The sequence below is a fragment of the Mercenaria mercenaria genome, chromosome 19, assembly GCF_021730395.1.
Source record: "Mercenaria mercenaria strain notata chromosome 19, MADL_Memer_1, whole genome shotgun sequence".
NCBI classification, from domain to species: domain Eukaryota; kingdom Metazoa; phylum Mollusca; class Bivalvia; order Venerida; family Veneridae; genus Mercenaria; species Mercenaria mercenaria.
In genome coordinates, this window is record NC_069379.1 from 6,145,022 (window position 1) to 6,171,502 (window position 26,481).

The 26,481-nt window shown below is 35.6% G+C and overlaps 2 protein-coding genes across 2 annotated transcripts; both read left to right on the forward strand.

The window, feature by feature from the left end:
• On the forward strand, positions 1–18,185 carry LOC123542503 (uncharacterized). The gene is made up of 9 exons (XM_053532070.1): positions 1–118; positions 721–779; positions 4,880–4,934; positions 5,446–5,607; positions 13,397–13,613; positions 14,204–14,911; positions 15,346–15,482; positions 15,980–16,072; positions 17,282–18,185. The coding sequence occupies exons 1-9, from the start codon at positions 1–3 to the stop codon at positions 17,383–17,385; spliced, it is 1,653 nt and encodes a 550-aa protein (XP_053388045.1). The 3' UTR covers positions 17,386–18,185.
• On the forward strand, positions 17,678–26,382 carry LOC123542902 (neurogenic locus notch homolog protein 2-like). Its single transcript, XM_053532071.1, has 9 exons — positions 17,678–17,741; positions 18,626–18,796; positions 19,403–19,525; positions 21,641–21,720; positions 22,841–22,912; positions 23,676–23,772; positions 24,555–24,655; positions 25,133–25,201; positions 26,188–26,382. The coding sequence occupies exons 1-9, from the start codon at positions 17,678–17,680 to the stop codon at positions 26,341–26,343; spliced, it is 933 nt and encodes a 310-aa protein (XP_053388046.1). The 3' UTR covers positions 26,344–26,382.
• The last annotated feature ends 99 nt before the right edge of the window (positions 26,383–26,481 follow it).

The window sequence follows — 26,481 nt, forward strand, 5'->3', positions numbered from 1 at the left end:
ATGGAAATAGCACTCATGAATGAAGATCTCACCCTGCCGCTTATCCGAATGGGACACGAGCAGGGGCTCGATATCGTGACTACTGGTTTCGTAGTTTGTTTTACCACTGGACCAAAGCGTCAGTCTCAAAGCCGATTTATTACATTATGATTGAAAGGCTGATGACTTTTAAACATTTTTTAATCTTTAAATTTTACAGAAAGTATTAAATTTTGACGACGATTCATCGACGGACTGAATATTCGGCATGTACCACTGGGGTGTAGATTATTCTGTACCGGTGAGATTAATACATGTAATAGTACCTTTAATATGGAAAATGCGGGAAAAAAAAAAGAAATCTATAGTTTGACACATATGTGGCAAACTTTGGTCTAAATATAGGATCATATAACTATTTGTAAAATTTAAAAATTAAAAATTACTGTGAAATCATTAATATTCGTGGGGGACTAATTTTCGTGGATTTCGTGGTTGAGTCAATCCACGAAATTTAATCCCAACGAACAAGTAAACTTCCCATTCATTTTATGTTCAAAAGTTGAAATCCACGAATTTATATGCCCACGAAACTGCCGTTTTGACCAAAACCACGAAATTTCATGCCCACGAAATTAAATGATTTTACAGTATTCCACAATGTACTTATCGCATTACCGTGGGAATAAATTGCGTTTTAAAATCTGGTGTCCACGTAAACAAGTAATAGGCATTTATGAGCGGATCTGACTAGAGACAATGTTGTGTCTACGGCGTTCACTGTGACCGTCTTAGTTACTGTATGTATATTGTTTTATATATAATCATGTTTTTTTCCTTGGATTTTTACGAAATAAATATCATCGGAATTTCACATTTTGTCATGTATAGGTTTTAAGTTGAATATAGCAGTTTTAAGATATTAATTTCGAGCGAGCGTTAGCGAACAGAAATTGGTATCTTAAAACTGCTGTATTCAATTTATATTATGAACCGTCTTACAGTTCGCCTTTAAATTTTATACATACAGTTGATGTGACAACTATATGTGAAATAGAATGGCCTGATTTGAACTTAATGGAACAATTCCATTGACAGAGCAACTTGGGCGAACTGTAAAACATAATACAGTTAGTTTCACTTCCACAATTTCAATTGATATGAAATCATAAAGACCGGAGCTCCAACTTCATACACACATACGACAGAATTGCTTAGAAAATATAAGCATTTGCGTATATGGACGCTCATTAAGACTTTGACAAAATTATGAATATTGCTCGGTTTGACTGGTTCGTACTCATCAAGGTACCCATGCCTAAATAATGTCCCCTCCATAATCTTTATGTCTCCATCGCTTCACTTAGACTCCCCTTCCCCTATTTCTTTTACACCATCCCCATTTTTGATATTTTTCATCGAAATGTAGTTGTTGATGGGTATTTGAAGCAATCCGCCAATTGCATTTCCACTACAATTTCTATTTGTGGCGGACCTACTTTGTGATGTATGCCCCTAGATGTGCTTGCTGTTCTCACTACTTCCAGGGAGTCTACTTTTACCTTTCCGTGTTTAGTTACTGCCTACTTGTATTTGAATTTGGAAACTGCCTATTTGAATTTAGATACCGCTTATTTGAATCATTAAATGCCTATTTCATTTTGGATACCTATTTGAATTTGGTTACCGCCTATTTGACTTTTCAAATACCTTTTTGAATTTGGATTCCGCCTATTTAAATTTGGATACCTATTTGAATAGGTTACCATCTATTTGAATTTGGATACCGCCTATTTGAATTTGGATACCGCCTATTTGAATTTGGATACCGCCTATTTGAATTTAGATACCGCCTATTTGAATTTGGATACCGCCTATTTGAATTTAGATACCGCCTATTTGAATTTGGATACCGCCTATTTGAATTTGGATACCGCCTATTTGAATTTAGATACCACCTATTTGAATTTGGATACCGCCTATTTGAATTTGGATACCGCCTATTTGAATTTGGATACCGCCTATTTGAATTTGGATACCGCCTATTTGAATTTGGATACCACCTATTTGAATTTGGATACCGCCTATTTGAATTTGGATACCGCCTATTTGAATTTGGATACCGCCTATTTGAATTTGGATACTGCCTATTTGAATTTGGATACCGCCTATTTGAATTTGGATACCACCTATTTGAATTTGGATACCGCCTATTTGAATTTGGATACCGATTATTTGAATTTGGATACCACCTATTTGAATTTGGATACCGATTATTTGAATTTGGATACCGCCTATTTGAATTTGGATACCGCCTATTTGAATTTGGATACCGCCTATTTGAATTTGGATACCACCTATTTGAATTTGGATACCGCCTATTTGAATTTGGATACCGATTATTTGAATTTGGATACCGCCTATTTGAATTTGGATACCGCCTATTTGAATTTGGATACCGCCTATTTGAATTTGGATACCGCCTATTTGAATTTGGATACCGCCTATTTGAATTTGGATACCGCCTATTTGAATTTAGATACCACCTATTTGAATTTGGATACCGCCTATTTGAATTTAGATACCGCCTATTTGAATTTGGATACCGCCTATTTGAATTTGGATACCGCCTATTTGAATTTGGATACCGCCTATTTGAATTTAGATACCGCCTATTTGAATTTAGATACCGCCTATTTGAATTTGGATACCGCCTATTTGAATTTAGATACCGCCTATTTGAATTTAGATACCGCCTATTTGAATTTGGATACCGCCTATTTGAATTTAGATACCGCCTATTTGAATTTGGATACCGCCTATTTGAATTTGGATACCGCCTATTTGAATTTAGATACCGCCTATTTGAATTTAGATACCACCTATTTGAATTTAGATACCGCCTATTTGAATTTGGATACCGCCTATTTGAATTTGGATACCGCCTATTTGAATTTAGATACCGCCTATTTGAATTTAGATACCGCCTATTTGAATTTAGATACCGCCTATTTGAATTTGGATACCGCCTATTTGAATTTGGATACCGCCTATTTGAATTTAGATACCGCCTATTTGAATTTAGATACCACCTATTTGAATTTGGATACCGCCTATTTGAATTTAGATACCGCCTATTTGAATTTAGATACCGCCTATTTGAATTTAGATACCGATTATTTGAATTTGGATACCGCCTATTTGAATTTAGATACCGTCTATTTGAATTTAGATACCGATTATTTGAATTTGGATACCGCCTATTTGAATTTGGATACCGCCTATTTGAATTTGGATACTGCCTATTTGAATTTGGATACCGCCTATTTGAATGTAGATACCGCCTATTTGAATTTGGATACCGATTATTTGAATTTGGATACCGCCTATTTGAATTTGGATACCACCTATTTGAATTTGGATACCGCCTATTTGAATTTGGATACCGCCTATTTGAATTTGGATACCGCCTATTTGAATTTGGATACCGCCTATTTGAATTTGGATACCGCCTATTTGAATTTGGATACCGCCTATTTGAATTTGGATACCGATTATTTGAATTTGGATACCGCCTATTTGAATTTGGATACCGCCTATTTGAATTTGGATACCGCCTATTTGAATTTGGATACCGCCTATTTGAATTTGGATACTGCCTATTTGAATTTGGATACCGATTATTTGAATTTGGATACCGCCTATTTGAATTTGGATACCGCCTATTTGAATTTGGATACCGCCTATTTGAATTTGGATACCGCCTATTTGAATTTGGATACCGCCTATTTGAATTTGGATACCGCCTATTTGAATTTAGATACCGCCTATTTGAATTTGGATACCGCCTATTTGAATTTGGATACCGCCTATTTGAATTTGGATACCGCCTATTTGAATTTAGATACCGCCTATTTGAATTTGGATACCGCCTATTTGAATTTGGATACTGCCTATTTGAATTTGGATACCGCCTATTTGAATTTGGATACCGCCTATTTGAATTTGGATACCGCCTATTTGAATTTGGATACCGCCTATTTGAATAGGATACCGCCTATTTGAATTTGGATACCGCCTATTTGAATTTGGATACCGATTATTTGAATTTGGATACCGCCTATTTGAATTTGGATACCGCCTATTTGAATTTGGATACCGCCTATTTGAATTTGGATACCGCCTATTTGAATTTGGATACCGCCTATTTGAATTTGGATACCACCTATTTGAATTTAGATACCGCCTATTTGAATTTAGATACCGCCTATTTGAATTTAGATACCGCCTATTTGAATTTGGATACCGCCTATTTGAATTTGGATACCGCCTATTTGAATTTAGATACCGCCTATTTGAATTTGGATACCGCCTATTTGAATTTGGATACTGCCTATTTGAATTTGGATACCACCTATTTGACTTTTCAAATACCTTTTTGAATTTGGATTCCGCCTATTTAAATTTGGATACCTATTTGAATAGGTTACCATCTATTTGAATTTGGATACCGATTATTTGAATTTGGATACCACCTATTTGAATTTGGATACCGATTATTTGAATTTGGATACCGCCTATTTGAATTTGGATACCACCTATTTGAATTTAGATACCACCTATTTGAATTTGGATACCGCCTATTTGAATTTAGATACCGCCTATTTGAATTTGGATACCGCCTATTTGAATTTAGATACCGCCTATTTGAATTTGGATACCGATTATTTGAATTTGGATACCGCCTATTTGAATTTGGATACCGCCTATTTGAATTTGGATACCGCCTATTTGAATTTAGATACCGCCTATTTGAATTTGGATACCGCCTATTTGAATTTGGATACCGCCTATTTGAATTTGGATACCACCTATTTGAATTGTGTCTTCTAATTTCTAGTTTGTGAGTTTTGTGAGTTGTGTCCAAGGTACAAATATATGCAAGGAAGAAATCAGTAAGTATATTCTAAAATTGCGAACACTACAAATGCTTCTTTTATGTTCTTTGGTATTCATAACCTTCAGCAACACGCACATGAGATCAAAATAATTTTAGCGGCACAATGATTATAATTGTATGGCTGTCCTGATTCACATATTTCTCGGATGATGACAACTAACTGGAATTTTTTTTTCAAGGAGTGTTGAGAATCTGGATAGAATAATGAAGTGTTCCAAAACATTGTTTCTTCAGTTGAATTATACTTGAAATAGTTATTATTGGCAAAGAGCAAGCGATTCGATATCATTAACTTTTTCATTGTAAAGGGTTATTTCAATCGTGCCTCCTATAACCATGATATTTGAACTAGCATGTTATGACAGAAGATGTTATTGAATGAAATCGTTTAACTTTATCTTTTAAATTTTCAATACATTTGAAGTACATTGTAACATATGGTTTCATGCAAAACAAAACTCCTTTTGGATTCGCTTCGTGTATATACATGAAAGTCTTTATTGCAGGTACCAACAAAGGCAAAACATTTTTGGTGACTTTTTCAACCTTTGATAGAAATGACCATTTCAAAGGCATTATTTACATAGGAAGTTACAGCAGTGCGAGTGTAAATATAACAAAACATACAGGAAACTCCATTACAACGGATATTCATAAAATTTCACCAGGTCTTTATATCAGCTTTTTTACACTATTATTAAGATAAGATTACTGCAACGACGTTTAGACGTATATTCTATGGCAAATTGTAATCATATAGACTTTGATGCTATATTTTGAAAAGATGTGCTTTATAATAGCTTATGTGACATTTATTTCAACTTATTTTGTAACTTTTTCCCCTTTAGAACTCTAACCGATGTAGCTATTTTTTTTCGCAAAGTAATGGAAATAATTTAAATGGCCATTTTGTACAGCTCATATATTCTTATCGCAAATAATGCAGTTTCTCGTATCATATTCAGCAACAGTTATAGTGGTTTGACATTTTGCCAGCTTTTATTATATTTGACTGGCATATCATAATAGGTTGTCCCCCTTTAAATTATCCGATAGCCAATATTGGTTTTCCTGCTGATATTACTTTGAGCAATAGATTATATAGGAAAATTATTTTCAATGATTAATTTCAAATATGTCGTTTGGTTTGTGAATATTTGACTAGATATGACAGTATACATCAATTTCTCTTCTTCAATTTGATGTGAAAATATTTATTCTAACTGAGCATCTTCTTGCTTCCAATTATGTTTTAAAAGTATCGTCATCACTTATATTGAGCATATAGTGAAACTCACTAAACTTTTCAATTTCTTTAAATTTAGAGGCAAATAAATTATATTTTCCTAAACATGACAACTTATTACCACATATTTAGTTGTTCTTGACTGCATAAACAGTACAATAGTATATTTATAATTGTAATAGGGTAAAAGCTTCTTGCTTCCATCTAATGTCAAAGTATACCAAGAAATTAAAAACTGTTAGATTTCTTACAGTTCTGATGTTAATTTACGGAACTACATATTATATCAACAACTGACGTACGATTGAATATAGATTTTTGAAATATTAACGTTCATAAGTGTCTCATTAGACAAAAAATAGAAAACAAATGAACAGAACAGAATAGTTTTGATTTTTCACCCAACTGTTTATGAGAACAATACGAATCAACATAAATTACATTAGTTTCGACTGAAAGCTGAATATCTTTGAAATATGAAACGTTCGGCGACGGGAGAAAAACGACGTCAATAAGAATATTTTTTTAGAAAATAGTGTAATTTGCAAGTTAGGCGATCAGTAAAAGCTGGCAAGAGGGGCGGGGAGAGACTGTGTACATTTATTTAGATAAAAATACAGCCTGATTTCCACGCTACTGTACGGAGAAAGGGGGCAAATAACAGACGCGCAATATCATATCTATTTTAGAAGTGAAAACAAAGCATGAAAAAATCATAAAAAAAAGAAAACATTTATAATAGCATGCTTTCCATGAGTTTGCACGATAGGATTATTTCTTTAGCACGACCTACAGTTCTTGTCACGGTTTTGTTCATGGAAAGCATGCAAAATAGACACCTTTACAGCGAAAGACTTTAGTTTACATGGATACATTTGTAATCATGACTGAATTGTATAATAAGTTCAAACACATAACTAAATGGCATATTTGGTTTATGTATATCATTGATTATGCAACACTAAAGTAACTTAGACACTATAAATATGTAGACAGAGTGAATCAGAGCTAATAAAAAATGAGTTCGGGTATCAATGATGCTGATAAGAAAAATCAGAAACTTGATTCATAATTAAATAGATTCTTTCTTTCCTTGATATCTATGGAAACCTTGCAATTTACCGTAAGGATCAAGGCCAGCAAATGTGTGTGCGTGTTTTGAAAACATGTATGTGTTTTAAGTTTATTAAATTGCTCTGTTTTTTTTGCCTTTGTCTGTCAAATACAGTATTGCTTAGTTTATTACTTTATTTTATCATGTTTTAAAGAGCAAACCTCCAGGCATGAAAGTTAAACAAAAGTACTGTGATATAGACAAGAACATTCAAACAAAATGGGAATACATTCATCTTCACACAAGTTTCGTTTTTCTCGAGGAAAACTATTATACATGTTTTTGTGGGAAAGCTCGTTTATAAAATAATCCTCGGATTTCAATGTTTAGCCGTTATTTTCTGCCGAGATTCAAAGTTTCAGAAGATAAGAAAAGAAATTCATTTATATGTTTTCATTTTCTGTTACATGACAACATGAATTTCGCAATATCATATTGTTGTTTTTTTTTTATACAGAAACGTATTATAGCCTATCTTTATAAGAATAATATTTCTATATGAATCTATAAAACAACACGATTTATATCAAAAACTGGCTACATGTTTTGTTGCTTTCTATGGAGTAATATGCGAGTTTAATTTCCGTGTATTGCTCAAAGCAAAATATTAAGATCAATGCAAAATCCGTGACAAAGAGTTATTGACTTTGGTCATGAATGGCACGACTTTAGCTAATGTAAGGGAGACAATCCAATTTAGAGGGAATTGCTTAAACACAGTCAATAACTAAGGGAGAGAATTCTTGAAAATTCTCGTTAAAGACTGACCATGGAAAATAAATGACTGAACAAAGCAGTGTAGAAGAAATTGGATATAAAAGCACTTAAGTAAAACATGACACTGTTCGCATTGCAGTTTGAAGTATATAATGCCATTAGGTTAAATTTGATATTTCCCGACGTGATGCTTAATGCAGGACGTCAGTAGTGTAGAAATGGGGAGTTCGCGGCCATCTTGGAGCTGAAGCTACTAACATGGCGGGTTAAGATGGCGAAATTTTGGCGAGTTAAGATTTCAACGCTCATGTTTTAGCGGTTCCAAGACGGCTGCCAATCAAAGATGGTGGACTTTCGACACTATATTTTTGTTCAGGCAGATTAAGATGATATGCTTTAGCGCCCTTTTTTAAATTTGATTATAAATCTTTTAAGATAACTACCTATCTTGGAAACACTAAATTATAGGACAAACTAGCATAAATGGAATTCCCTATACATTCTATATAAAACTATTTTTTTAATGAGCTACCAAACCTAGCTAGACCCATTTTAGAGAATCCTTACTTCATTTAAAAGAGTTGTGATAAAACTGATACAAAATGAAGAGAAAAGTAGTCGTGTATTTGAGAGAGATTTTTCATGTCACATTTACTTACTGTAAAATCACATCAAAATCACAATGCCAAGACTTGGAAGTACTACTTATATTAAAATTGAGTTTCACTTCACCAAATACAAACAATACAACCTCCTCCACCGATTTTTCTACCAAATTTCAAATACTACACCCACAAGAAATTTAAGTAGAAACAAGCTTTAATTTAGACCTCTCTGGTCGTGCCAAGTGAAAAAAATAGTGTTCAAAAACCTGTCCGCCGTTACGCGACTAGACCAGATGGCTCCCATGCTGGTTCCTTTACAATAGTTAGGCCTATAAAACATGAGAGCCGCCATCTTAACCCGCCATATTAGTAGAACTAGCTCTCTGCCCAGTCAGTCCGCGAAAATCTAATTCCTATACTACTGACGTATCATTAACATTTTAAAAGACATTATCTTACATATTTAAAAACAACTTTAACGTACGGATTACTTTCACCTCTAACTATATTTAAATGAACAAGCCGTTTTTTATTGTGGCTGATTTCTGCCATTTCGTGTTGTCGTGTCGGCGGGGCGAAAACACGACAAATTTTACGCGAAAACTCGACGTTTGAAGGGCGCCGATACGACAGACTTATCTGTCGAGTTTTCGTGTTGGCGGGTATAAATATGAGGTGTCGGCGCCCTTTATTTGTCGTGTTTTCGTGTCGGCGGGGCGAAAACACGACAACACGAAAACTTGACAAATTAGGTATTTGTCGTGTTGCCGTGTTTTCGCCCCGCCGACACGAAAACACGACAAATACATTAATTTTTCGAGTTTTCGTGTTGACGTGTTTTCGTGTCGGCGACACGAAAAACGAAAACACGACAAATTCTTTTCAGACATCTCTTATAAAATGTACAGTTATTCTGAAGCAAGTGGCAAAGGGTTTTAGAAGCATTTTCCTTTCTATTCGAAGGAACCGCCAAATCAAGTTTTATTTATATTCACTATAGCTGCATTAGGAGATTTGAGATTATAAAACTGTACAATAATATGCCAGATGTTAGTTATCGTTCTAAGAATACGAAGTGTATGTATAACTGACCCGGTTCTAGAAATATTTCATTGGGTTGCAGGGAGCGGCAACAGTTAAAACATGAAGGCGGCATCGGCGAGCATAGTGGGGTTAGGTACGAAAGTTGACAACCCCTCATGTTAGGTGGGTCAGACCGTTTTTGCCTTTAAATGTTTGAAATATTATGTATAAAACTGTGGCCTCTGATGGATTTTTGAACCCAAGTTTTGAGGTACGGGGTTTGGGTATTTCGTGTGAATAAATTAATCTTCATTGAGGCCCACGCATATACGTAATTATTTTTCTATTTGTACAGGCTCGGGTCCTGGGCCGGGGCCGATGGCCGTGCCATCCCCCAAGTCCATACCCCAACCCCCAAAGTGACCTGAACTCGTCATTGTTGCACCAACCCAACTCTTTTGGCAAAGGAATAATACTTTTTCACAGTTTAGACCCAAAAACGCAACAGAGGCCATCATTTCATTCCTATATTACAAAAATGTCCGTGAGGATACCCTCTGACCTCCTTAAAACGTATCTCAAATTTTGGAATAAAAATGCAGCAGGGACCAACATTTAATACCTACATTTAAAAAATGACAAGGAAAAGACCATGTAACTCCACAGTCAGGAGGGGATTAATCCCCGTACCTCATAATTTGCAGCAGAAGCCACCATTTTATATATATATTTCAAACATTTTAAGGTAGACACTCCCTGATCCATCTAACATGAGGGGATACCCCTTCCGTACCTTCCCCTATCGGCTCGCCGATGCCGCCTTCATTCTTTAACTGTTGCCCTTTGCCACTGGCTTCAGGATAACTGTACATGTTATAAGAGATGTCTGAAAAGAATTTGTCGTGTTTTCGTGTTGTCGTGTCGGCGGGGCGAAAAACAGGACAACACGAAAACTAGACAAATACATAATTTGTCGAGTTTTCGCGTCGGCGGGGCGAAAACACGACAACACGAAAACTCGACAAGTAATATATTTGTCGTGATTTCGTGTTGTCGTGTCGGCGGGACGAAAACACGACAAGTACCTAATTTGTCGAGTTTTCGTCCCGCTGACACGAAAACACGACAAATAAATGGCGCCAACACGACGTATTTATACCCGCAAACACGAAAACTCGACAGATAAATCTGTCGTGTCAGCGCCCTTTTAACGTCAAATTTTCGCGTAAAATTTGTCGTGTTTTCGTGTTTTCACCCCGCCGACACGACAACACGAAAACTCGACAAATAAGGTTTTTGTCATGTTTTCGTGTTGTCGTGTTTACGCCCCGCCAACACGAAAACACGAAATGGCAGAAATCAGCCATCATATATTACTCTACGTTTTATAAGAGATGTCTGAAAAGAATTTGTCGTGTTTTCGTGTCGGCGGAGCGAAAACACGAAAACGCGAGAAAATACGACAACACGAAAACTCGACAAATGATTTATTTGTCGTGTTGTGGTGTCTGTGGGGCGAAAACACGACACATACCTAATTTGTCGAGTTTTCGTGTTGTCGTGTTTTCGCCCTCCGACACGACAAATGAAAGGCGCCGACACGACATATTTATTCCGGCCAACACGAAAGCTCGACAGATAAATCTGTCGTGTCGGCGCCCTTTAAACGTTGAGTTTTGGCGTAAAATTGGTCGAGTTTTCGTGTTTTTGCCCCGCCGAAACGACTACACGTAAACCCGAAAACTCGACAAATTAGGTTTTTGTATTTTCGTGTTGTCGTGTTTTCGCCCTGCCAACACTCCAACACGAAATGGCAGAAATCAGCCACAATAAAGAAAGGAAAGAGCTGTATGAAAGTACGCCCAACAAAGCCACTAAATGGTAGGACAATTATCCTCAACTTTACCTGTTCATGTTGTATACCAGTTAGTATAAGTCGACAAAATATTTGTTATGAATACATTAAAAATGCTACAGGAACAAAACCCTAACCAAAATGAAAAGTTTGCGACAAATGCTGCAACGTTGCGGTAAATATGCCGCAAACATTTAAGTTCACCAGAACAGAGCAATAAATGTTTGCAGGGGCTAGCTGGCAGCGGCGATCTTTCAGCAAACGTTTCGGTGACTGCTGCAAACTCACCACATACTTCACTGAATGAAGCAAATTAATTAACCTTTAGCCTGCTGGTGGCAAGTGATTCTGTCTTTGCGACCAGTGCAGAACAAGATCTGCCTGCACATCCATGCAGGCTGATCATGGTCTGCACTGTTCGCTAATCAGTCAGTAAATTTTCAGTGAATATTCCTTCAAATAATAAGTGATACTGCCCAAATTGAATGATGGAACTGTCCATTTTAGTAATTTAGCAGTGTAAAGGTTAAGGCATTTGCACCTAGAGGAAATTTTTGCAAATAAGTTATCAGCTTTCACAACCTTTAAAATATTTAAAGAATTTCAAACACATGTAAGCATAAAACATATTTACTAAAGACAAACTGTATCATACTGATCTCGTACATTTATATTTCTTTCTGTATGATTATTTAGAAAAGATAAATCATTATCAGCAGATGACATTTTTTTTGCTAATTCAAGAGACAAATATGCCTTTTCTTACATTTCTTGAAAATATATTGCTGCACACAGATTCCTTTGATCTTCAAAAACAAAGTGCCTGTTAGTTTAGCGCTAAAAGTTTGCATCAAATTTGCGGCAAATAACTTTGCAAAATTGCTTGCAGCAAAGTCAATGCAAACTGATTTGCATCAAAGAAGTATAAAATACACAGAATGGCAACTGGCTGTAATCTCGCGTGAGCTCGTGTCCGAGCATGATTCGGCGTTATCTGACTAAAAACAAACATCGGCGAGCATGGAGTTACAATCTGTACCTTTAAAACTACATTTAAAATACATGTTAGCTTCTAAAACAAAATTAGTTTAATGTGAAATGGTCTTAAGACACGAAGTACACGTTTTTTTTTTTGCCATCGAAAGAAGCGTGGTCATACGGTGATAATTATTTTACCGATGAATAATTGCTTTCGCATACAAAATGGCGCGTGGAGAAAGCGCCACTTCCGGTAAATGAGATCTCGTTTTTTTGTCACGGCAGGTTGGCGAGATTTGCTCTATATGCCTTTCAAGTTGCCAATCTATTTTTTATAGCTCTTTTTTGCATAAATAGTTTGCCAAAAGCTCGCCAGAACATTGCCAGAAGTTCGCTAGAAGGTTTGAGCGAATTCGCCGCAAATTTTACCATGCAAATTAGGTTTGACGCAAATTTGCTGCAAACGTCATTTGCCTATTCTGCCTATTCATAAGCATAAATTGTTTGCGGCAAATTTACCGCAAACTAATTGCATGGTAAAAGTTTGCCAAAAAAAAGTTTGCGGCAAATTCACCAAACATTTTGCGGCAAATTTTCCGCAACGTTCGTCGGAAGCCTGATATTTTGGTTAGGGAAATAAACTAACGTTTCTTAGTTCCTTTGGCCTCAAAATGTGCCATGAAATGGTCGGCGATCGCATTTGTAGCTGCTTCTAGTATTGTTTGAAATTACTGGGTTTAGCTCTCTGATTACACTTACAACTTTAAGCACATTGTCATTTTGGTGGTGAATTCGAAAAAATGCTGTTAAGTACCTTTGTAAAACTATTATTAGCTATGCATATGAAATGCTTACTGATCAAAATATTGAGGCATGGGTCTTTTATGTACCAAAAGATTTATACCTTTCTTTATTTAAGGTATTAATGAAATAAGCCTATCATCGCTGGCAAGCCTCGTTCAGACAACTGAAGGCAAACAAACCAAACTTTTACGCATCGAGTCGACAGTTGATATTGCTGTTTACATGGCAGGATATAGCCCAGGAGTAGCTGCTGCATACACCGTCTTTCCAGAAAGCACATGGTCTAGAACATACGTGGTGCCATCATTTAAACCTGACATAGGCGTTGAAGGGTGGGCATATATTAAAATGTTTTACATGTTATATGACTCATATGACCATATAAAGAAATCAGTAGTACAATATATTCTACAATCGAAACGAAATCATTATTATTTATACCTACATATCTTTGATAGTTAAAGTTTTCAAGCAAAGACGGAACGAAGTTGATCATTTCTATTGATTATACATTGCATTGTAACCATTTATTAATATGAGCAAAACCATGAGAAAACTACAAAGTGCGTTTGCGACCAGCATAGATCCATGCTGTTCGCTAAGGGTTTCTCTAATTACAGTAGGCTTTAAAAGCGAACAGCATGATCCTGACCAGACTGCGCTGATGCGCAGGCTGGTCTGGATCCATGCTGGTCGCAAACGCACTATGTTGGTTTTCTCATGGAGCGGCTCATATACAGTAATGTATATTACATCTGTCTAACTTTTAAATCGTATAGATGAGTGTATAGACACAAGGATTTTGATAAGCTATATCTGACCATTGAAAGAACTTTTGCAATACGTATATTTATCAGTTTTGTGTCAACTTTGTGGAATAAATTTCTGTTCTGTTAGCGAGTATGTTTATATTCCATAACAGTCGAAACGACGTTGTCATAGTATCAAGCCTGCATAACAACACTGTTCTGCAAATAGCAAACAAACAATTGAGCTTTTCGATCAATACAACTATCAAAGCTGATGAAAGTTACGCGCTGGCTAGAAAGGACGATATATCTGGAACTATTGTTCATAGTAACACACCAATATCTTTCGTTAGTGAGAATATATGTGCTTATGTTCCAGAAACTATCACTGGCTGTGACACCATGATAGATTCGCCAATACCAGTAGACTACTGGGCTTCAGAATTTATCATTCCACCATTGACACCAAAATTAGGATATCTCGTACGCGTATTCGCCCAGGATCACAACGAGATCGTCAACATTGTTTTAAAGAACAAGACTCGTAGTATAAATAAAACTTTTTCCGGGATGTACGAAATATTATTAGGTACAGATGCTCTGGTAATAATCACAGATAAGAAAGTAAATGTAGTACAATATGGACTTAGTAAATATTACGACCACATAGACGCTGATCCATTTATGACGTCAGTTCCGGCTGTTCAGCATTACAGCAACAACTATCAAATTCCGACACCATTTGCCAGTGACGGATTTATTATCACTATTGCTATAACTATCAGACAGAAACATCTTTCCGGACTTTTATTTGACGGACAGTTGATAGATTTACAAACTGCTACGACAATAGTGCCAGTTCAGCCATATGATGACTTTAGGTAAATATTGTGTATCATGTAAAATTCTATCTATAAATGAGATTATTCTATACAATACATCTAAGGGGATTGTGTTATATGTATTTGAAACAGTCTTCAACTTACCACTTTTGCATCTTAAACTTAACTGAATTTTTACTTATTGTGTTTCTATGCATTTTAAATGATTTAGTGTACTGTAGGATAATAAATTGTATTGCAGGGTTGTCAACATAGTTACGGATGAACGGACCTTTTACAATGTACAATGTTTTCATAACATCTTTTAGTTTGAAATGTAAGCTCATTCTTATATCTTTACAATAAACAAAAATCAAAGCATGCAGCAACGCCAACCGCCAACAATTTGGAAGAATATAGATCACAAAATGATTTTAAATGTTTCTTGACATGATGATGATTGTTTTTTGTTTGTTTGTTTTTTTTTGCAACAGGATTATCAGTTTAAACATTACAAGCGGACATCACAGTCTGAGTCACCCGTCCTCTGATGCACAATTTTCTGTTCTACTGTATGGTAGGAATGGCCGAAATGGTTTCGGTTTTTACCTTCGCTACAACTTTCACAAAGGTATCGTATGGAGATAGTTTCTGTACTGGAATTGCGTTTCTGCCCTTATGTATGCAGAGGTGTTTTCCACACCATCAATATTGTACGCATAAAGGGTATTGACATTCTTTCGTTTGTACTTGTATTAAAGGGACGGGATTTCATTGGTAAATACTGAAGTATGGGTTTGATTTTTATATTTTTGTGCTACTAAGGCACTGTACGATAAGCAAATATAAATGGGACAGGACTGGCTGCAAAATACTCACATATTTGTATACATGTAAGCACTTTAAGGTTAAGTGAAATTACCTTGTTTTAATCTGTGTGCCAGTTATATAGGTCAAGTGAGAGGAATCGTAATATAATCGACGACAAGAACAAGTTTCTTTAGTGTGTTTTACAATAACCGAAATAATAACATTAAAATCAGTATGTATGCTACTGAGTTTTAATTTAGTCATTTTGATTAAACAACAGTTAAAATTGCATTTGTAGTTTTTTTTTTTGTGCAACAGATTCGAAACTTGTATGTGAAAATGGAGGTTTGTGTAAAGACAGTACAACCTGTCAATGTCTGGAGGGATACACTGGTGCCAGGTGTCAGTTTGGTACGTTTTGGTCAAAACTCTTCACTGGTTAAGCGCCCGGCGCTTGATCCTGAGGCCGCCAGTTCGAATCCCAGTGAGTGCGGAATTCGCTTCACAAATAAGAAGTACTGGACACAAATCCAGTAAGCAGTTTACGAGCTTTACACTGGTAAATGTATAGGTAAACAAAATGTAAATATGTAATGTCACTGAAAATTTAACAAATGGCTATATAATGTTACCAGATATTATACTGCTCTACATACACAGGTCAGGTTATGTATTTAGCTAGATTATACATATTCGCTCGAGACGTCAATCCATTCCATTCCCTTTTCTTTTAGATTTTATTTTTCATGTTGGCATTTTCATTTCCAGAACTAATTTAATATCGAGGTACCTAATTATGTCAAAATGATGCAGCAGGGATATTGAATTAGTACTGCTGAATGCTACACGTACTGTGTACTTACTGTTGTATGTTCCTGTTACAGTATTTCAAAGTGGATCGCTTGTATACAAGTCTGAAACACATGTGTACTTTGTTCGTTTATTCCAACAGTGACCATAACCATCTTCGGCTGCATATCATGCAGAGGGGTATCTATTCAAATATAGGACATTCTTTTAGAAATCTTTTATCAGGGTATATGTATTATGTTTGCAGATATCAACAATTAGTTGAACGCTGAACGTTTCAGTAGCCAACCCGCCCGCATAGCGATACGGTTCGCACGGCCGTGTGTTCGATCCTCGGGCGGGTCGTTCTCCGTGACGACTTGATAAAATACACTGTATCTAAAATCATTTGTCCTCCACCTCTGATTCATGTGGGGAAGTTGGAAGTTACTTGCGGAGAACAGGTTTGTACTGGTACAGAATCCAGGAACATTGGTTGTGAAAAAGGTTAAACTTTGTAATATGGACACGTCAATAGTCATTACATTCCTTTTGATGTAATTGAATTTTATTTTGTTCAATGCTTCCAAATCTTCATCTTATAATTTTTATTGAGTTACAAATTAATTCTAGTTGAACAAACGACTGTAGAAATTAGGGAATCTCAAGATCTTCCTTCCACTAAATTGTTCTGTATACAACATTGTCTTACCTATTTTCAGACGCTGACGAATGTCTTAACTTTTCAACATGTTTGACAGGAGCGAAATGCTTTAACAGTCCTGGAAGTACACACATGCTTTTCAAATATATGCTAACCTATATTTTCAGACGTTGACGAGTGTTTGAATTCTTCCACTTGCGTCAGTGGAGCGACATGTATTAATACCAATGGAGGCTTCAAATGTCACTGTTACGGTGGATGGACTGTGTAGCTTTCGTTTAAACGCCAGGACTTAAATCCAATATGAATTTAAGCCAAATCCAAAGAATACAAGCGTTCATGCAGAAACTGTCACTTAATTATGCTGTAAACAGATGGTATTAGTTTTACTTATGTTTTGGGAATGTAAAAACTTAAAAGTCTTATAAAGGTACTCGTCTAGTCTTTGTGTCCATAGTGCATCCCAAGCACATCCTCACTGACTCTACCTCTAAGAAAAAAAAAAGAAATAATGATATTGATGAGTTTACTTGTATCGATGCTTTTACGCTAAGTAATGAAATATGACAAGATCGAAGAGTTGCTGTATAGTTATGGAGGCATATGTCCAGCTCAGTAATACAAAATGTAATGCATACTACCATGCTATCTTTATACACAGGGAATTTAGAAAATAGTTAAGAAATAATATATACATTGTTCTAAACAGTGAATTGTTGTTAAATAAAATTAGTGTTTGGAGTTCAGATGCGAAAGTTATATATCACAATGGCTATACCCGATAATTATATGCATCTAAACGAAAATGATTTTGTTCGAGAGCAAATCCTTATTTGAGATATATAATATTTCGATTCTAACAAGTTATTAAGGACCTTTAAGTACATTCTTGCGACATCCGCCAAATATTTGCATATTTTTTGTGGGTTTCTTTTCCAGCGCGCCGTGTATAACGTTTGACGATATGACGTAATAGTTGTAACGTACAAACAGTGAATTGATGTATAATTAAGAAATAATATATCTCATTTAGTGATTTGTCGCTGAATAAATCAGTGTTTGGAGTTCAGATGTGAAGGAATTATATCACGAGGGCGCAGCCCGAGTGATATAATAATACGCATCTGAACGACAAACAATGATTTTATTCAAGAGCAAATCACTAAATGAGATATATTATTTCGATTCTAACACGTTACCAAGGACTTTTAAGTACATCCTTGACGGCATTTATTAAATATTTGCCCGTTTTCAGTTGGTTTCTTTTCCAGCGCGCCGCTATGCCGTTTGACGCTATGACGTAAAACTTGTGACGTCAGAACAGTGAATTGTTGTCTAATAATTCACTGTCTTCAGCCTTCTTTGTTAAATAGGAAAATGAATCGGATCGTGTTAGAATGACAAACAGTTGCCAGTCCTCTTTACTTAATAGAGATAAAATCGTCGTGTCATGTTAGAATGAATCTTAGTCTGCCTGGTCTACAACTTACAACTTTTACGCAAAGACTAAGCTTTTAAAACATTTGTTACCTTAGCTTGCCGGCTACTTTGTTCTTACTTTTCAGACTTAGATGAATGTTTGAATGTTTCGACATGTCAACATGGAGGATCGTGTACAAATACTGCTGGAAGCTACAGCTGCTACTGTTCCAAGGGTTGGATTGGACAACGTTATGAAATAGGTCTAAATTATGGATACACAAATAGTCATTACAATCTGTTGTTATAATCGATTTATAGTAATAATAATTCTAGATGTTGCTAGACTGCATACTGTTTTTTTTCAAATATTTTTCAACTTTTACGGATTAAAAAGTGCAATTCTAACTACTTATCCAATAAAACCTATAGGAGGGTCCTTTTTAAACATAGAAAATAACAACGGTATTGATTAGATTGAGTCTGTTCGTGAGTTGTAATGATTGTGCATTACTCCTCAGGTCCCCTAGCATCGGCCTAGATGTTTTAGAATTTGTTTCTTATGCATAGAAACGAGAGATTGAATTTAATTTCCGCTACACTATAGACTAAATCACCTACATTCGTCTCTCGAAATACCTGTTTATTCAAGCTCTACAACATTTCATTACCTCTCATAAAAATAGTTTCGATCAGACCAAGTCTGATATTAAATTGCTTTGTTTTGTTCGATGCTTCCAAATGATCATCTTATAGATTTGATTGAATTACAATTCAGTTCTAGTTTAACAAAGACGATCGAGATCACTAAAATAGTTCGTTCCCGTCTGTTTTAGTTTTGTATACAAAAATATATTATCATTTTTCAGACACTGACGAATGTCTTAACTCTTCAAGATGTTTAACAGGAGCTACATGCTTTAACAATCCTGGAAGTTACACATGTCTTTACCAATGTTCGGAGGGATGGACTGATAAACCTTGTAAAACAGGTTGCACGATTACACGATTATGAGACTTTGTTTTAAAAAAAAAATACTGTTTTAGCCCGACTATCCGTGGTTGAAGTTTGGCATGCAAGTACATAGGCATGTAGTTTTGAAACTTTTATTCGTTTTCTAGGTCAAGTACTAACTTCACTGGGTATAAGTGCCATAACTTCTACAAGTACTTTGGCTAAATTATGTCCCCTTTTGGACTTAGATAATCCTAGTTGAAATTTTACATGCAAGTTACTATCCCCATGCAGATACTGAATTGAAACTTTACATATGTCTTCGGGTCATAAAATTAGGTGATAGCATCAAGAGCCATAACTCTGACATGCATTTTGGCCAAATATTGCCCCTTTTGGTACTTAAAAAATCGGTTAAAGTTTTGCGTGCCAGTATATATGGCTATTTTAAAGACGTACAGCTTTGAATTTTGTTTTAATTATCTAGGTCAATTACCAACCTGACTGGGCCAGGTCTCATAACTCTGACATGTAAGTTAGCCATAATGCCCCCTTTTAGATCTATAACAATCCGTTCAAATTCTGCATGCAAGTACATATGGCTATTACTTTAAGGCATATAGCTCTGTAACGTCTTTTCTTTTCTAGGTCAATTACAAACCTCAGTGGGTCAAGTCCCATAAATCTGACATGTATTTTGGGCCAATTATTCTTTTTTGGACTTAAAAAGTCTCGGTTATAGTTTTGCATGCAAGTTACAGTCTCCAAATCAAATGCAGATTTTGAATTGAAACTTTACTGTATCTTCAGGGTTATAAAGTTAGGTTATATCATCAAGTCCCATAACTCTAACATGCATTTTGGCCAGATTATGTCCCAAGTGAACTTAAAACTTCTAGTTAAAGTATTACATGCATGTTACTACCTCCAAAAACTAATGCAGATACTGGTTTGAAACTCTATAGATATTCTAACGTTAATGGTAATATTCCTGCTTTTGGGACAACAATTCGAATAGTCGATATTTGCTGTCTAACGGACAGTTTTGAAACTGTGAAATTTAACATTGGTCTGTTCCATTTGGGATCGTCTTGTACACGAGTCTATGCAATGCTATCATAGAATTCCGCCTAAGCCCGTACTATGTAGGCATGTTCCAAAGATTTTGCTCAAAAGTTTTTTTTTGATTTTATGGCATAATGCTAATAGCAAAAATACTTTAAATTTTAAGATTACTTGTTGGTGTTTGTACAATTTTTGTTCTGGGATAATTAGTATTTCAGTTTTATTTCGGCCGTAACGTTATTAGTGTGATTTCTGAAATAATTCATTTTATACGCCGGTTTGGAAAATAAAAAAAGTTTTATATGATGACGCATGCGTGCGTCTGTCCGTCTTACTTCGTGACCGAAGCATAATTCAGCAACCATAAGAGATATTGACATTAAACTTGGCAGATATGTAGGTGGTGATGGCACTATATGCAGAGAACCTAACCAGGTCGGAAGATCAAAGATCAAGGTCACAAATGAAGCTCAAATGTCTTTAACCTTCATGTTGTATGTCCGAAATATAACTTAACTAACCAACCAGGTCGATAGGTCAAAGACTAAGATCACAGAAAGGTCAAATATGCCCGTTTTATCTTGTGTCTAGAGTATAACTTAATAGTCACTTCGGAGCATAACTTTAAACTCTTCAAGGTATTGACTGAACATGGCATATAGGGGCATCGAGATGAGGTATTTTGAGGAGTGCAAAAATCCACAGTATTCCCCCACCCCAAATATAGCACAATCACATCAAACAAATCAATTCCATGTTTTTGTGCTTTAGTATTCGAGCGCATAAACCAGTCCGAAAGACCAAAAGTCAAGAAATCAGCAAGGTCCTATTTTTTCCCTCACAGTTTGTGTACAGAGCATAACTCCATAACCGTTCAAAATATGGACTTGACTTCAAACTTTACAAGTAGCGATGAGAAAATGTGTGAATTATTGTCGAGTGTTATGATAAGTCCACTGCCTTGAAATAACTTCTTGCTTTCATTGAATTAAACTATAAATTTTACTAGTATTTCTTATTACTTCATACGCTGCAAAATGGACAATGGAGTCTGAACATTACAATTTCACATTTAATATTGTTTTAACACCCCCGACATGTTTCGCATGCGATTACACATCGTCCTTGTCATTCTGTGACAGCATCGAACATTGTACCGGAAATCAGGTAAACCGAATTGCTTTTTATCGTTATAGATTTTTCAGGCAAATTTTGTGGAGAAAAATCGTTTATTTACAAGACGTTTCTATTGCTGTTCATACATGATTACTGTTTTTTTGTTTCTTCTATAATACCATTTTGTTGCATACAAAATAGTCTAATCTAAAATATGCATTTCTGTATTAGTTACCAACCTAAACGAACTACACCTCCTCTACAGAGTCACCAATGTGGTTACTCGCTAGATCTACTCCTTCTTCTGTTCACTCCTTTTTATATTCGGCATCGATTTATTGTTTGTCAGTAAGCGTGAATGAATCGAATCGCGTGCAACTTTTTGTGACGGTTTGGCTTAAGGAATTATATCAACAATTTTGGGAAGTATCAGTCAGTATATTTTTGATAAATTTCTCACATAAATCATATATATCTTGAAAGCAGACAATATGTTAGTACTCATCCGTACTCGAATAACTGTTAGTACTCAAAATAACTCATATTACTAACTATTGTTTTTGAAATTGCCTTCCAGCTTTTCGAATTTCTAAATGATATGCAAAAATTTGGATTATGTCATGTTAAGTGTAACAAGAAATAAAAATGATCGTTTACAAACATTGAATAGATGCAGTTGGTTGTGTTGTTGATTTGTGTGCCTCGGTTATGGATATTTAAAACATGTTTACCGTTTCAAAGAACAATAGAATGGTAAATAAAATTGTACTGGAAAGGCTAAGTCATAAAAATACATTTGTTTTGTGTATTAGTGTCTGTAGAAGCCCTTGGGATATGTTTGTTACATCGGCTTTCAGTCTCGTTCACAAACATTTTCACGGGCTTCTGCAGACAATAATACACAGAAATGTGTATTGTCGCTGTAGCAGTAAATTAAAGAAAAAATAACGAATGAATGTAACTCCAGTACACTGTCTGTCTGGTATGATGCCTAGTATGATTTGAGGAATAGTATGAAGAAGAGAACTAATCTGATAATTTACATTGCTTAATGTAACAATATTATATAACCAACATTTTCTACTGTAGTTTGTGTTTTACATTCTGACTTGAAAGTCACACCGTATTTGATCACACAATGAGTTATACGTATTTTATGATTCTGTTGTAGACGTGTTACCTGCAGAGTTTTACAAATACACATGGGCACACACATTATAGGTCTGGATGTACGGACAGACAGGTAGAACATTACTTCAATGTGTTATGAATTATATAGAAACATCTACCTAAGCAAATTATAATAACACCATCTGCCATCATTTTGTGTAGTTTGAAGTAAGATTATTTATACAAATTGTGAACGTCAGTTTAATTTGAGTAAAGAACGTCTTTGCATCCAACGAAATCACGGGAGTATACGATTGCATAGGATCTTGCCATTTTAATTGCTAATTACATACAAACGTATGTAAGGCTTATAACGCTTGTGTATACTGCTCTCTTAATAGACATGTCTCAAACATAAACATGATTCAAATTCTGGTAGCACGTGTGACCCACCCATACTGTGACTCTTTAACTAGACATGCCTCCAACACGAAAAAGAATCCAGGTTCTGATGACTGTGTGTTCCGTGCTGTAACGAAGATTTCTGCAAATACTACATTTGATATTGCTTTCTTACTGAACACGCCATCAACATGAACATAAAACTTCTGGTGACACGAGCCTTTATTGCTGTAACGAAAATTCCTGTAAATAATGTATTTGATATTGCTCTTTTACTATTTACTAAACATGTCACCAAAACGAACATGATGGAACTTCTGGTAACACGTGTCTCCACTGCTGTAACGAAAATTCCTGTAAATAACGTATTTGATATTGCTCTCTTACTAGACATGTCACCAACACGAATATGATGAAACTTCTGATGGCACGAGTCTTCACTGCTTTAACGGAATATCCTGTGAATAATATGTTTAATATTTCTCTCCTATTAGACATGTCGCCAACATGAACATGATGGAAATTCTGGTGAAACGTGTCTTCACTGCTGTAACGATGACTTCTGTAATTCTCACGGATGCGGTGATAATGGTAATATTTGGAATTCACGTAACTGTACTTAGCTGTATTAGAATTAATCTTAATTTGTATGGATGTATCATCTTCAAAGAAAGGTTGTCAAGATGTGACGTTCTATTGCCAGGCGTCAGTTTCCAATGCGTAATAATAATGGAACAGCTGTAATTTGGTTGTGTTACTACGTACAAGAATATTGAAGAATAACAATGTGGTAGTTTTTGTTTTTTATGTTATTTACATGGTTGATGAGCAAACTGTCAAATGTGGAAATCCACACTGAAATTCATACTGTTTTGACACATATTAATTAGTGTGGCAAATCAATTGATGAAAGTGGGTAATGAACTAGATAGGATTGTTACTGTTATTAAAAGCGGATGTTATATTTTGTTTCAAATATGGATATTCTGATATTTTAATATTTAAGTGTCGCAAACATAAGGTAGGCATGAATGTTTACACATGTTTTATACCAAGTCCTATCAATCCAAAATTTTCTTCTAGTTCTACTCCCAACTGACTATAAGTTAAATTTGCCGCTTCCTATCCGAATTATGTTAGGCTATTGCGGTCCTCGTAAATGATCCGTTCACTTTTCTTTTTGTTCGTAGAAATGCATAATTTGAGTACTGCGTATTTGCATAAAGATGGAACGTGATAGTTGGTATATTTGCATACAAATGCGTTAAATAAACTACACTACTGTATGCATTTCAAACTTCATCCACAAACACACATGTTTCAGCAGATGTGTGTATTAACTTATTTATGATATATATTTTATCATGTGTTAGGATTTCCACCGAAGCAGTCGCGTGGTCCACTGTGTCTTGACTGTACACACGTCAGTGATCCAAACGAGTGTGACCAAATGACAATATGTTCATCCGATGAGGTAAACAGTTCGTATTTTGTTTACCGTACCCTTATTTATGTTCTTTTTACGCGATGCAATTTTATTCTTTTTTTCAGTTAGTTCGTTTTCCCTTTAAATATGATTTCGGAAGAACTTCGTTGTTTAACCCCCTTAGCCTGCTGGCAGCAAGTGATTCTTCCTTTGTGACCAGTATTGACCAATACCACCCTGCACAGCTGAAATTGAAAGATGGACCAGTCCGCTTTAGAAATTTAGCCGTGAGTGTAAAGGTTAAATATAAACGCTTATTGCAAGTCAGATTCATAGCTTATCTAACGAATATATGCTGAGCTGATCTCAGTCACTATTGACTAAAAACCTGGATTGACAGACCATCTTTTAGATATTACAGTGCAGATTTTGTCGTGTGGCAAATTTTATGCAGATTGGTAATAGAGAATAGCTTAACAACTGCCGTGAATCACAGTAAAACCAAACATTTTCTTTTAATTTTAGATGTGCCGTATTGAAGAGCTGCCATGGGGAGACAATTCGATATATCATCTGGGTTGTGCATCAGTCCATGTAAGTTTCTTTATCACAAAAAAAAATAAAACAGAAATATTTCTTTCGCGTGAATAGCATATGTATGTCGCAACGAATAAGTTTAATCATAATTATACAATGGTGACCGAATCCTAACTGACCAGTCAGAGCTCTGCAGTTTCAAGTACCTGCCATTTAAAAAAAGAAGAAAGTTTACAATAAACCTAAAGTGACTTCCCCGTGCTTGGATTCAGGGTAGATATATTTCCTGATCATTTGGGACCATGAAGTCCATTCAATATTAATGTAATCCAATTACGCTTAAGCCGTTGCTAGGGGGCGTGAGAGGTGTTGCACTTTGAATTACCTATCATGAACAGACTCGGTCAAATCAAGTCTGTCATTATTTTGCTTGGTTGCATTCTATGCTTCCAAAGGATGAACTTTTTGATTTTATTCAGAATTATCAGATTCATAATAATGCTTAAAGCATATACATATTCACATCTGCGTCATTATAATTAAAGGTAATTATCAAAAAGAAAATAGGGGTCTCCGTGGCCGAGTGGTTAAGGTCGCTGACTTAAAATCACTTGCCTCTCATCGATATGGGTTCGAGCCTCACTCGAGGCGTTGAATTCTTCATGTGAGGGAGCCATCCAGCTGGCTTACGGAAGGTCGGTGGTTCTACCCAGGTGCCTGCTCGTGATGAATTAATGCACGAAGGGGCACCTGGGGTCTTCCTCCACCATTAAAGCTGGAAAGTCGCCATATGACCTATCGTGTGTCGGTGCGACGTTAGATAAAAAAAAAGAAATAACGAAAAAAAAAAAAAAAAAAAAAAAAAAAAAATACGGAAATTACAAGTTTTGTTCTCTTTTGTTTTTGTTTTACTTTCTCCGCATCCGTTGTATCATGGTTTAAAAAATGTTTCTCTACAACCTTCAGGCGCTCATGTTCACAACATATCCTTTGATTGAGGCATAAACACTCATTAAAGTTAACAAGCTAAATATTTTTTTCAGGACTGCGCTGTTGAATCGAACTCACTGGGAAAACGGTCAGTGAACTCCTTAATGCATAGATCCGTGCCAGTCTGCACAGAATGTTGCCATGATGATTTCTGCAACCAGAACTGCACAAGAAAGGGCTATAACCAGCAACAGATTATTGTAGGGTAGACTGACCATGCTTCGATTACAGGATCTTTAGAACGGAACTGGGAACTTTTGATTCATAAAACTGACTGAAGTGATTTCTTTAATCTGTGTACAATTTTCTAATTTATGAAAATGAAATTAATGAAATAAAATTGATCT

What these genes read in the sequence shown, in the direction of transcription:
- LOC123542503 (XM_053532070.1), top strand. Translation starts at nt 1, where the DNA reads ATGGAAATAGCACTCATGAATGAAGATCTCACCCTGCCGCTTATCCGA. An exon ending in TATATGCAAGGAAGAAATCA is followed by an intron (nt 4,935 to 5,445) that starts GTAAGTATATTC and finishes TCTTTATTGCAG; the next exon opens with GTACCAACAAAGGCAAAACA. An exon ending in CAGCCATATGATGACTTTAG is followed by an intron (nt 14,912 to 15,345) that starts GTAAATATTGTG and finishes TTTTTGCAACAG; the next exon opens with GATTATCAGTTTAAACATTA.
- LOC123542902 (XM_053532071.1), top strand. Translation starts at nt 17,678, where the DNA reads ATGACAAGATCGAAGAGTTGCTGTATAGTTATGGAGGCATATGTCCAG. An exon ending in CAATATGTTCATCCGATGAG is followed by an intron (nt 24,656 to 25,132) that starts GTAAACAGTTCG and finishes TTTTAATTTTAG; the next exon opens with ATGTGCCGTATTGAAGAGCT. An exon ending in TGGGTTGTGCATCAGTCCAT is followed by an intron (nt 25,202 to 26,187) that starts GTAAGTTTCTTT and finishes TATTTTTTTCAG; the next exon opens with GACTGCGCTGTTGAATCGAA.